At 37.2% G+C, this 14,109-nt stretch overlaps 1 protein-coding gene and 1 long non-coding RNA gene across 4 annotated transcripts in view; one reads left to right on the plus strand and one right to left on the minus strand.

Annotated features, from left to right (window-relative positions):
* The window catches only part of LOC122232821, a 54,154-nt gene extending 41,723 nt beyond the window's left edge, over window positions 1-12,431 (plus strand). The window contains exon 3 of the long non-coding RNA XR_006210234.1: window positions 12,240-12,431. This is a non-coding gene — a long non-coding RNA (uncharacterized LOC122232821). The remainder of the gene's footprint in view (window positions 1-12,239) is intronic.
* The window catches only part of OSBPL1A (oxysterol binding protein like 1A), a 242,774-nt gene that overhangs the window by 174,212 nt on the left and 54,453 nt on the right, over window positions 1-14,109 (minus strand). For all 3 annotated transcript variants that reach the window (XM_007075995.2, XM_042963240.1, XM_042963241.1), the window contains 2 exons: window positions 10,470-10,555; window positions 9,179-9,323 (listed from right to left, as the gene is read on the minus strand). In XM_007075995.2, coding sequence (XP_007076057.2) covers window positions 9,179-9,323; window positions 10,470-10,555 — 231 coding nt within the window. The remainder of the gene's footprint in view (window positions 1-9,178; window positions 9,324-10,469; window positions 10,556-14,109) is intronic.

The following is a 14,109-nucleotide window of genomic DNA, read 5'->3' on the forward strand; positions in this document are numbered from 1 at the left end:
TGTAGAGTATTGCACAAAACAACAGACACACAGATCAAGAGAACAGAACAGAAAACCCAGAAACGAAGCCACAATTATATGGTTAATTAATCTTTGACAAAGGAGGAAAGGATATACAATAGGAAAAAGAATGTCTCTTCAACAAATGGTGTTGGGAAAACTGGAGAGCAACCTACAAGATAATGAAACTAGACCACTTTCATACACCATACACAAAAAATAAACTCAAAATGGATTAAAGATCTAAAGACCTGAAACCATAAAAACTCTAGAACACAGGCAGTAACTTATTTGACATTGGCCATAGCAATTCCTTTCTAGATAGGTCTCCTGAGACAAGGGAGACAGAAGCAAAAATAAGCTATTGGGACTTCATCAAAGTAAGAGGCTTCTGAACAGCAAAGGAAATGATCAACAAAACTAAAAGTCAGGGCACTTGGGTGATGCAGTTGGTTAAGCATCCAACTCTTGATTTTGGCTCAGGTCATGATCTCACGGTTCATGAGTTTGAGCTTCACAATGGGCTCTGTGCTGGCAGCATGAGGCCTGCTTTGGATTCTTTCTCTGCCCCTCCCCTGTTTGCATGCTTGCTCTCCCTCCCTCTCCCTGTCCCTCTCAAAATAAACAAACATTTAAAAAAAAAACCCCAAAAGACAATCTACAGAATGGGAAAAGATATCTGCAAATGACATACCTGATAAAGGTTTAGTAAATATACAAGCAGCCAAAAAACAAATACCCAATTTAAAAATAGTAAGATGTGAACAGACATATCTCCAAAAAAGACATCCAGATGTCCAACAGACACATGAAAAGATGCTCAACATCACTCATCATCAGGGAAATGAAAATCAAAACTAACATGAGATATCACCTTACACCTGTCAGAATGGCTAACATCAACAACACAAGAAACAGGCATTGGCGAGGATGTGGAGAAAGGGGGAACCCTCTTTCACTGCTAGTGGGAATGCAAACTGGTACAGCCACACTGGAAAAAAACTGTATGGAGTTGCTCAAGAAGTTAAAAATAGAACTACCCTATGATCTAGCAATTGCACTAGTAGGTATTTACTCAAAGAATAATAATAAAATACTAATTCAAAAAGGATACATGCACCCCAATGTTTATAGCAGCATTATCTACACTAGCCAAATTATGGCAACAGCCCAAGTATCCCTTGATTGATGAACGGATTAAGCAGACATGGTATGTGTGTGTATACACATACACATATACACTCAATGGAATATTACTCAGCCATAAAAAAGAATGAAACCTTTCCATTTGTGACAACATAGATGGAGCTAGAGAATATTATGCTCAGCAAAATAAATCAGAGAAAGACAAATACCATATGATTTCACTCATAATGTGGAACTTAAGAAACAAAACAAACATGCAAAGGGGAAAAAAGAGAGAGAGAGGCAAACCAGAAAACAGACTCTTAACTATAAAGAACAAACCGATGGTTACCAGAGGGGAGGGGGGGATAGGTGAGGGGGTAGGGATTAAAGAGGGCACTTGTGATGAGTACTGGGTGTTATAGGTGTTGAATCACTAAATTGTATACCCGAAACTAATATTACACTATGTTAACTAGAATTTAAATAAAAGTTAACAAAAATTAGGCTTCAATGTTAAATCGCTAATGGCTACTAACTTTAAAAGGGAATTATATGGGCGCCTGGGTGGCTCAGTCGGTTGAGCATCTGACTTCAGCTCAGGTCATGATCTCACACTCCATGAGTTCGAGCCCCGTGTCAGGCTCTGTGCTGACAGCTCAAAGCCCGGAGTCTGATTCAGATTCTGTGTCTCCCTCTCTTTCTCTGCCTCTCCCCTGCTCATGCTCTCTCTCTCAAAAATAAAAACATTAAAAAAAATTTAAAAAAATTAAAGGGAATTATAATTCTTTTTCCAGCTTTATTGTTTTTCACCATTATTCAATGGGTATTATCGTTCTCATGCATATCTTTCTACTTTCATTATATAGAAATGTATTCATAAAGTACTTTTAAATGTTAAATATGGGTATTAATGTTAAAATAAGGGTATACTGTATCATTCTGCAACTTCCTTTAACACTGTTTTCCTTTATTCACTTGACACACCTAGCTCCTATTTTTTCTATTTTAGGATTGCTGCAAGTATTAAGTCAAACCAGTTTATTTAAGTGCATAGGGCTTATCTCCACTTTTTCACTATTTTAAGGAGAATGAAATAAACATCATAGTACATATCCCCTTGTAGTTATGTGAATGCTTTTTCATTGGAATGCATTTTAATTTAGGTTTATACCTCTACATGAAGCCTTTAGTCAGGTACTTTTCTGCCATTCACAGATCTTTGGAGTGTCTGAACCTTTTTAAACTTGAATTATCTTCCCATTGAGTTATAAGGGTTCTGTATATACCCCAGAAACAAGTCTGTTGTTATGTAGGTTTTCCCAATATTTTCTCCCATACAATAGCTTGCATTTTCATTTTCCTAACAATGCCTTTTGAGGAACAAAATTTTATGACTTTGATAATGTCCAACTTATCTGTATTCTATATTCATACTTGTTATATGCTTAAGAAATCTTTGCAAAACCCAAGTTAACTCAAACCATAAAAATCTAGAAGGAAATAAATCTTAACTCTTATATTATTTTCTGTGATTTTGGAGATTGTTATCCAACTCTTCTAATATCATGTTAAAAATTTATTCTTTCCCCACTGATGGCCGTGAGACTTTAGTCAAGGCAAATCAATTCTCTGTATTTGTAGGTTGCTGTATGGACTCCCTCCTGTTCCAGAGATCAATTGATTGATCGATCTGTTTTCACACGGTCCTGAAATTAGGTTAGATGATGGTTCATTTTATGGGTCAACTTAAACAGGCTAAAAAATGCCCAGATAGCTGGTAAAATATTTCTAAGTGTGCCTGCGAGGGGGTTTCTGGATGAGATTAGCTTTTGAACCAGTGGACTAGTAAAGATCTGCCCTCACCAATGTGTGTGGGCATCATCCAATCTACTGAGGGCCTAAATAGAACAAAAAGGCAAAGGAAGGATGAATTCTGTCATTTCTTGAGCTGAGACTCCTTCTCTTTCTGCCTTCTGACATTGGAGGTCCTGATTCTCTGGCTTTTGGATTCAAAGACTTGCTCCAGTAGCCTCTCTGGTCTCAGGCTTCAGACTGAATACCACCACCAGCTTTCTTGGTTTGCCAGTTTGCAGACAGTGTATCGTGGCAGATCTCTGCCTCTAAAATCATATATAAGTTTATATGTAACTAACTGTTTTTCTCTTGGAAAACCCTGACAACAAAGTAGCCGAGGACTTCTAATTCTGTTCTTTTTCAAGCTGTTTTGGGTACACTAGGTCCTTCCAAATAAAATTTATAATCAATTTGTCAATTTCTACGAAAAAGCCTGAGTTTTGGACTCGTATTGCACCAAACTGCTAGATCCATTTGGTGAAGACCCATCTTATCAACGTCGAGACTTTTTTTTTACGTTTTTATTTAAATTCCGGTTAGTTAATATACAGTGTTACTAGTTTCAGGTGTTACACTAACTTAACACTTCCATACAACACCCTGTGCTCATCACAAGCTCCCTTGCCTGAGGAGACATCTTCAGAAAAATGTTGTGAAGGTCAATGTCAAGGAAAGTACTGCCTATGTATTCTAGGAATTTTGTGGTTTCAGAGCTCACATTTAGGTCTTTAACCCATTTTATTTTTGTGTATGGTATTAGAAAGTGGTCCAGTTTCATTCTTTTCCATGTAGCTGTCCAGTTTTCCCAACACCATTTATTGAAAAGACAACCTTTTCCCCATTTTGTGCCTCCCCTGTCATAGATAACCATGTGAGTGTGGGTTTATTTCTGGGCTCTCTATTCTGTTCCTCTAATCCATGTGTCTGTTTTTGTGCCAGTATCATGCTGCTTTGATTACGACAGTTTTGTAGTAGATCTTGAAATCTGGAATTGTGTTACCTCCAGAGTTTTTCTTCTTTCTCCAGATTGCTTTGGCTTTTTAGGGTTTTTTGTGGCTCCATAGGATTATTCTAGTTCTGTGGGAAAGGTTGGTATTTTGACAGGGATTACATTAAATCTGTAGATTGCTTCAGGTAATTAATATATTTAAATATTTCAAGCCCTAATCCAGGAGCATGGAATATCTTTCCATTTGTTTGTATCATCTTCAATTTTTTTTAATCAGTGTTTTACTTTAAGTATAGGTCTTTCACCTCCTTGGTTAAGTTTATTCCTAGACATTTTATTCTTTTTGGTGCAATCGTAAAGGGGATTATTTTCTTAATTTCTCTGCTACTTGATTATTATACAAATGTGATAGATTTATGTGTATTCATTTGGTATCCTGCACCTTTACTGAATCATTTGTCAGTTTAGGTAGTTTTCTGATGGAGTGTTTAGAGTTTATATATATTCTGTCATGTCATCTGCAAATAGTGAAAGTTTTACTTCTTCCTTACCAGTCTGGATGTCTTTTCTTCTTGTCTTGTGGCTAGAACTTCCAGTACTATGTTGAATAAAAGTGGTCAGAATGGACATCCTTGTCTTGTTCCTGACCTTAGAAGAAAAGTGCTCAGTTTTTCACCATTGAGATGTTAGCTATGGGTTTTCCATATAAGGCCTTTATTATGTGGAGGTATATTCCCTTGAGATTTCTTAAAAATTTTTATGTGAATGATCAGATTACCTATAAAGAGTTCTGTTTCTTCTTTTTCAGTCTGAATACTTTTTCTTTTTTCTTTTTATTTATTTTTTTGCTTTATTGCATTAGCTAAGACTTCCAATACAGTGTTATTAGGAACAGAGAGGGGAAGGTAAATCTAGTCCCTGTAACTGTATTATGGCCAAAAACAGAAACCTCTCCTGATGCTTTAAAGTTTATATTGCACTTTTAGGTTTAAACCAGCTGGAATTTAGTATCCAATATGCAACAGGTGTCTAAAATGACCTATTACTCTGTGGCTCGCTATTTGCCCCAGGATTGTTTACTCAGTTCTTTCCTCATCCACTTATCACACCACCTTTGTCATCTGTCAAGTTCTCATATGTATATGTTTTAACTTCCAAACTATCTGGTCTGTTCACCTTCATCTACCCTGAACCAATACCTCACTCAGTGATCCTATCCATTCTATTATTTTAAATAATTTTACATCCTGAAAATTCCCAAATTTATCTCCACCCAGACCTCTCTTCTAAACACAAACTTCTATACCCGACTGTCTCACTTGAATTGTAGAATAGGATTTCAAATTTTTTATGCCTTAAAAACCAAACTCCTAATTCTTAGCCATTGCTAGCCTACCCTTCCCTGCAGTCTCACCCTTTGTAGTAACTGGAAATTCCATTTTTTCAGGTCCTCGACTCAAACACTGTCGAGTCACCCTCAATTCTGGTCTTTCTCTCACACCTCATGTATCTAAGCCATCAGAAAATCCTGACCACTCTGCCTTCAAATTATGTTTAAAAAAATCTAACCATTAACAACCATTTTTACTGCCACTATCCTGATCCAAGCCAATTTCCTCTCACCTGAATAGCCTAACTGATTCCCTCCTAGGATCTATTTTCACAACTATCAGCGATCACTTTTCAGGACCTACATCTGACCATATCACTGCTGCATCCTAAACCCTCCTATACCTTCCCATCTCACACAGAGTAAGAGCCACAATTCTTACAATAACCCACAAAGCCTTTCTTCATCCATGTCCCTCTGCCTCTTTAACCTCTTCCAACTGCCCTCCTCCTCTCACTCTACTCTGGACATATTGGTTGGCTTTTCATGACACACATCATATACACTCTCTGCCTCCTCTGCTTGGGACCATCCTCACTGCCCAGATACTGACACTGCTTGTTCCTTCACTTAAGAGTCGTAATTACCATTCTAACAGAGATTCTCCTGTCATCTTTCACAAAGCAGCAATGATCTATACACCCAGCACACTCTCAATTCTCCTTCCTTGCCTCCCCCCCTCCCCCGCCCCCCAGCACCAATCTCATCTGACATATTTTTTTTTTTATTGGCCCTCTCCTATTAGAACGTAAGCTCCACAAAAGCAGGGATTTTTTTCTTCACTGCTCTAGATCCCTAGCCCCTGGAATAGTAGCTAGCATATAAACACTTTGTTGAATAAATGTTTTACATCCCATAGGTTCATTAGTCTTTTTAATCCAGCAGGACAACTCCCCCTGCTTCTCTTCCATTTTAAAATTCACTACACTGGACTTTTCCATATAAATGAGAGTTAGCTAGTCAAGACCTATGAAAACCCTTTGAAGGTTCTGGCTGGGATTGCTTTGAATTAACTTGGAGAGAACTGTTAGCTTTTTGATGTTGAGTTCCCCTTCCCCCAAACATGGCCGGTCTCTCCATTTTTAGATCTTCTTTTAGGTCTTCAGTTATGTTGGTAATTGCTGCCATAAACAACCAAGCATCCTTTATCAAATATGTTCCCTTTTTTTGCTGTTACCAAAGCATTGCTTTTTTGAAAAAATTACATTTTCTGCTACAATTAAATCTTCAAGCTCCTTTTCTATTGCTTTAGTCCTCCTTAACTTTACAAACATGCTTAAATCTCTCTGCCTAAAACATCTTCCTCTTGGCCACAGAACCATTCCTTCTGTTCTTAAATACTGCAGAGAAGCAGTGCTGCCTCAGCTTCCTCATTTCCTACTCCATCCTTAACCACGCATCTAGCTGTTGCTCAACTACCAGCGGAAACCACCCTTTCAGAAAGGACCCCTGGGCACCGAGTCACTGAGTTCCACAGCCTTGCCTCAGTGTTTATATCTTCTTCAGTCTAAGTTGCACATGACAATGAATACACCCCACCCCTTCACTCCACATTTTATGTCTTCCATTGGCTCCATGGAACTTGTATTTCCCTCACAGCTCCTGAGTGCTCCCCCTTCACTATTCCCTGGTTTCTCATTCCAGGAAGAACTTATATCTATCCTAGAGATACAGGGAAAGCCTCTCTGGCGAAAATAGTTTGACCTAACTCTTAGAGTGAGACTAGGGCTTACCACATGGACAAGTAGGAAAAGGACATTTCCAGCAGAGAAAAAAGCATACGCAGGTTGGGGACAGCATGGTTAACCAGAGACTCAACACTTTGTTATGTCTAGAGCTTTTATATCCAATACAATAGACACTAATCACATGTGGTTATTCAGTGCTTGAAATGTGGCTAGTTCAAACTGAGATGTTAAGCGTAAAACACATGCCAGATTTCAAAGACTTAATATCCAAAAGGGGATGTAAAGTCTCAGTATTTTCATTGATTACGTGTTGACGTATTTTGAATAAATTGCTTTAAATAAAATACATTATTAAAATTAATTTCATCAGTTTCTTTTTACTTTTTAAATGTGGCTACTAGAAAACTTAAAATTATATACGTGGTTCTGATTATCCATCTATTGGATAGTGCCGGTCTACAGCATATGGGCCAAAAGAAGGGAAGAGAGCAGAAAATTCGATCATTAATTTTCTTTTTCCTTTCTACTCCCATTGATGTCAATAAAAATTCAGGCCCTAATTAAAGCACCTCCTCTCTCCACTGCTCACCTATTTATCATGATCCCCTGAACTTCCAAATTAAGGGGTAAAATAGTCTGCCATATTAAGGTTTTCCACTATGCAAGCCTAATCTGCATTTATAGGATTATCTGGTACTGCCCCCCTTCATGTGTAGGGATATGCCAAACTGAGGATGTCACCTAAAACTTTACTTGAATTTTTTATCTTAATGCCTTTGCTCATAATCTCTCTGCTTAGAATGTCCTTTCCAAAATTTAATGATATTCTGTTTATGTTTAAAAAGAAAAAAAATACAGTGGGACCTTTTGTTAGAGATACAAGTATTTAGAGTAATTAAAAAAAAAATCCTAGTAGGGCTTCAGAGTCTATATTAAATATCTATTCCTTCACGAAGCCATCTCTAACTACTCAAATCTTCAACACGCAACATGTAGAAGGTGTGTGCTACACATTACTCTAGGTCCTAGGAAAACTAGACAGGAGAATATCAGCCCCACCTTTAGGAATTCAGTCTCATGAGATACAGCTATATAAATCAACAACTACCATGGAGTGTGATTTAGCAAACAATGGAGGTGAGCACAGGGTCCTGGTGGACTACTAACAAGTCAAGTCCTAATCCAGGTTGATGATAGGCAGAGGGAAGCATCCTAAATAGTGATAATGGCCCTAATGCGATGTTCCCCCTTTGAATACCCGAGACACCTTTTGTAGCTTCTCTTGGGGTTATCTGATCCCATCTCTGATACTGTTATGCATAGAGTCAACACTCATTACCTGTACATTTGATATTTGCAGATTTGCCTATTGCTAAAATTTATCTGTAACCTCAAAAATCAATACTTATCGCAATTTCTCAGTCATTCACAGGCACATCAAAAGTGGTGAAAAATTTGAGTCTTCTCAGGCGCATATTCCCAGCTGAGTTAGAAAAAGGTGATGCTCTGCCTGTTTCAGCTCTCATAGGTAAACAAATGTCCACATCATAGTCTATCCAGGGCCGCATTTTCACATTTTGTTTGCTTTTTGTTGGTGACTTCACTATTGAAATGGGCTGCCAAACATAGTACTGAATTATTACATAGTGCTGTTCCTAAGTGCAAGAGGGCTGTGATATGCTTTATGGAAAATATATGTGTAGCAGACAAGCTCTATTGAGGCATGAATGACAGTGCTGTTGGCAGTAAGCTCTGTTAATGGATTAACAATATATATTAAAGGTGTTTTTAAATAGAAATACACACATAAACAAGGGTATGTATTAATCAGTATAAAAATGTTGTGACCAGAACCTCTCAAGAACCCAACTCTATTTTTCCCCCAGGAGTTAAATAACACGAATCAACTGTACTCTCTTTCCTCGAGGGAGTAACTCTATCTTAATCACAACTTCCTCCTAAGGAATAGGTATTATTATACAGTTAACTCTTAACTAGGAAGGAAATTAGTAAGTTTTTTTCTTTTGTGTGAATGCCTGGACTTCAAAATTAAGTAGGGGCCATATAGTTTAACAAAGGCTGGATCCTAACACAAAACAATTTTATATGGCATTAACTTATTTTTATAGTTCCAAAATGACCAACAATGGCTTTTACCAACATGCTTACCATTTTTGTTCTTCAAATTTGGGTCTGCTCCACTTTTTAGAAGCTTTAAGGCACATTGCTTATGAGCCCGGTAAGCTGCACAGTGCAAGGGTGTATTTCCTAACTGATCCGAACAATTAACATCAGGAGGATTGGGCCTGTTGAGCTAACAAATGAAAAATGCAATGCAGAATTATATATCAAAGATGGATTTTCTCCCTTAAAACACAGGAAGGTGTAACTGATGTTCAGGTGGACCCTCCAACTATAGAACCAGGTGAACACCAGAGCTCTAGGATGCTAGACAGTCAGTGGCTTCTTGTTCCCTAAAACCAGCAAATCTATGTCACTTGCCATGCTCGTCCTCAAGGTGCCATGAAATCTTGGGTCCCACATTCCCCTGACAACAGACACCACACACTACACCAGTGCCACCCCACCCACTCCTGGACATTAAGATTTCACTAAGATTGGCTCACTTATACCCATTTTGTGATTCATACTTGTGACAGCAAAAATATACACCAGTCTACCACAGACAGTCATTCAGAAGAGTTAAAACCATAAAGGTTAAATGTGTTAAAGTTCTACTGAATTTGTTGTTCCCAACTGACTATTTTAAAAACTTCCTTATACAGTCTCCATTTCACAAAGATTAAAAAATGTTTTAGGTACTTTACTTGGAAACCAAAGAGGTCTTTTCAAATGAAAAGGCTGAAATAACTTTAAAGCAAATGGCAATGCTTCATTCTTCAATTTAGAACAAATTTAGTTCCATGTTTAATGAGACTACGTGGGAAATAGAAACTGGAAAGTAGGTCTCCAAAAGGAAAAAAAAAATGGGTAAAGCTTTCAATCTGTTCTGACATGATATGAATATTCCCAAGTATTATCACATATTTGTACGTTACTTTCTAAAAGTGTAGCATACCCTTCAGAAATGATTGCTTATCACAATTAGAGAAATTTGTTCCTTTATAGGATCTTACATATTATGTTTCAATTTAAATTGGCTTAATTTGAAAAAAAAAACAATTGTCTTACATAATGTATTCACCTTGAAAAATCAGATTCTTAATTTATCAGATTTTCACAGTAGGGAGTGGGGACATAAATCACAAATTCATAGAAAACAATCCTTAAAATGTATCTTGCTTAAACTATTATATGCCAAGTGCTTTCAGATATTTAAGGACTTTTGTACTACTATTACAATCTCAAGTATTTTAGCCCTGCAATTTGACTACATTATGAAGTGTTAACGTAGTTACAATTTTCCTGAAGGGTAAAGAACTAAGACATGTTGTTTTACCAGAGCTAGGAGTTCTGCTGTTCTGCCTTCTCTCGCTGCTGCTAAAAGTTCTTCTTCAAGCTTTCTTTGTTGAGTCCTTTCTACAGCTGCAAAAGAAAGTATATGTTACTCTACTTCTAGTCAGTATCCTATTAGCAACGTCATTAAAAGGATGTATGAATAAAGTGACTGTGGGAAAAAAGTCACAATATTTTGAATTATAATTCAAATATAGTTAAAGACTTATTGTTATTCTCACTGCCTTGAATTTCAGATAAGGGAGTTCAACTCCTTTTAGGTTCATATGAATTTATGTTTTCAATTCAGAAGTCTAAGTATCTTACTATAACACCCATCACAGATAATTATGAATTACTTTTGCATGCTGAAATACTATTACACATCTGCCTTGATAAATTGGAGAGTAGCACTCACACCTTCTAGAACCTTAGAATCCGTTAAAAATAATAAGAAACAGCACTGGTAGAAGATGTACAAACCATGTAAGTAGATCTACACATACGTATATACTTCCGCCTAATAGAAGACTTATTTTAACAAATTCTACAGCACCTAGTATATGCCAAGTACTATTCAAAGCACTTTAAAAATAACTTCCAGTTATAAAATAAATAAGTCCCAGAGATGGAAAAAATACAGCATACAGGATAAGGCCAGTATTTTAGTAATACTGCATGCTGACAGGTAACTACACTTACCACGATGAACACTGCATAACATATAAAAATCAAATCATTTTGTTACATACCTGAAACTAACAAAACACGGTAGGTCATCTATACTTCAATATTAAATTTTGAAAAAAATATATTAGTTCATTAAATCCTCATAACTATGCTATGAAGTAGGTGTTACTATTATTCTGATTGTACAGATGAAGAGACTGAGGCACTAAGAGGTTAAGGAATTAAACTAAGGTCACACAGCTAGGAAATGGAGGAGCTGGGATCTGAACTTGTGCAGGCTGGTTCCAGAGACCATGCTCTTACCACTATTCTATCCTGCTTCTTAAATCACACTTGCACAGAGAGAGAACAGGCAATTTGATTTAAGAAACTGCAATATGCAATAAGGTCTCTTTTTGCTAGATTTGAATTCTGTTCTGGCTTAAAAAAAACCAATTTCACAGGAAGGCTCAGTAACCTCACTTAAAACATGTGCATAATATCCTTTGCAAAGGCTGCAAGGGAGAAACTATAAAAGGTTTCTCAGGTCTTCCTGGCTGAAGTAAGGTCATGGACTAAAAAGCAGGTTGGGGAGCCAAGTGACTGGGGAAACACTATGAATGCGATCGTGGATACAGCTATAGCTAGAACTAGTTTAGCTTTAAGAAAAGATGGACAGTCCTAACATACCATCATCTTCTATTCTCACATTTCTATTTCCACACCGAGACTCCCTCCCCACCTCAAAGGAAGGCACCCAAGACTCTGCATAAGCTCTCAATGGCTTCTTTTGCTGCGATTCACACTCTTCAGTGTTTCCTCTTACTGGTCCTGGGGCTACTGCACCATGAGCTCTGAGAACAGTCACATTCCTATCCCTCTTGTATGTACTTCTACTCCTACATGTGTTACCCAGAGCTGTAAGTTATCACTAGCAGTCAGGTACTGTTCTTACTCTTCTGTGTATCCTAGCCATTTATGACAGTGTCTGGCATGACGTGTATTTGGTCAATAAATATTTACTAAATAATCAAACAATGCTTAATCATGTTGGTTCTAGACTTCATGCAAAAGAGGTAAAGGGTACCCTAATGTTTCTTTTTAGATTGCCTAGGTTCATAAATGAAGGAAAATGGGGTTTTGGAGTTGCAAACACTGCATATATTCCTGTCCTCTGTTCATTAAAGACACTGAAAGATTATTGACGCAGCCAATGAAAAGGAAAAATTCCAGCTGGGGAGATGAGGCTTCCAGAGTGCTGGTAACATTCTGTTCCTTGATCTGTTGCTTACATTGATGTGTTCTGTTTGTGAAAATAGTGAGCTGTACATTAATTATGTGTGCTTTTATCCATATATTTTATACCTCAATAAATGTTTTCAAAGGAAATATTCCATTCAAAAAATTCATTTGTCCTATAAATTTTAATTCAATTTTATTTTTTAAGTAAGTTTATTTTTGAGAGAGAGCGAGCAAGCACATGTGCAAGCAAGGGAGGGGCAGAGACAGGGAGAGAGAGAATCCCAAGCAGGCTCTGTGCTCTCCGCACAGAGCTCAATGCAGGGCTCAATCTCACTAACCATGAGATCATGACCCGAGCAGAAACCAAGAGTCGGATGCTTAACTGCCTGAGTCACCCAGGCATCCCTAAATTTTAATTTTAATATGACAAACTAATTATCTTTCGTTTGAATCTGCATCCTGAGTTAATAGGGAGTGCAGAGATCATGAAGTTTAACTCCCTCCTAACAACACTCTTATGTATATGCACAGGGCAGGTTAAATAGCAATACACTTGAAATGGAGGTAAGAACCTGGCAAATGTCCTTCACTGACAACAGAAAAAACACCATTTTGCAATCTCCATAGTAAGAAGTGATTCAGGACAAGAATCATTAATGCTGAAATCAGTTATTAAAAGATTAATGGTAAACAGGAAATTTGAATTTTTCTCCCCATAGATTAGTACTTACAAAGGGGGGGGGGGGGTATCTCTACAGTGGAGCACTGGGTTATCAGAGATAACATTACCAGTAATAGAACAAAATAAACAATGTTTCCTCCTAACGTGTGATGCACTGGTAAAGGATACAACCTCACCATTCTCGCCAAAAAGCAGATCCTGAATCTAAAATATATGAAAAGATTAAAAAAAAAAAAAAAAAAAACAAACCCAAACTGAGACATTCTACAAATACTTCTATAATTTCCTTCCTCTTCACAAAGGTCAAGATCCTGACAAACAAAGGCTAAGGACTTATTCCAGATAAAGGAGACTAAAGCAATCTGTCAACACAATGAGAGATTCTGGATTGGATTCTGAATTGGAGGAAAAATTCTACAAAGGACATTATTTGGGCAATTGACAAAATCTGAATATAAACTATATTACATTAGTGATAAATTTTCTGAAACTGGTAGTTATATTGTGATTATGTAAGAAGATATCCTTGTTCTTAAGGGATACATACTGAAATATTTAGAAGTACCACTTTCTAGAAGTTACTCCCAAATAGTTCTACAAAAAATATTAAGGAACATTAATATATAAAAGGATACACCAGATGTGGCAAAATGTTAATGACTACTGAATCTAAGTGAAGGACATACAAGTTTTCATTGCATTATAATTGAAACTTCCCTGTAGGTTAGAAATTTCTCAAAATAAAATGAAAGACGAATGGTATGTAGAAGAAGGTATTCCTCTCTAGTGCCTGACCCATAGTAGTCTAACCTCTTTCCAGGTAACTCCAATCACGTGAACTCCCTACACCTTAAAGTGCAACCCAAGCCATTATTACAATACACAGGACCCAAAGATGAACCCCTGGCACTCCATCAACTGGACCAACAACTGGCTCTGTTCTAGCACAAATAAGATTACAATATAACACTTCTTTAGATGCTTGAGTAAAATTTTGTTGTGACCACTGAGATCTGTGCTTCTGGGGTGAAACTCTTCCTGTCTCTAGTGC

This window comes from Panthera tigris, chromosome D3 (assembly GCF_018350195.1).
Source record: "Panthera tigris isolate Pti1 chromosome D3, P.tigris_Pti1_mat1.1, whole genome shotgun sequence".
In the NCBI taxonomy this organism is placed as follows: domain Eukaryota; kingdom Metazoa; phylum Chordata; class Mammalia; order Carnivora; family Felidae; genus Panthera; species Panthera tigris.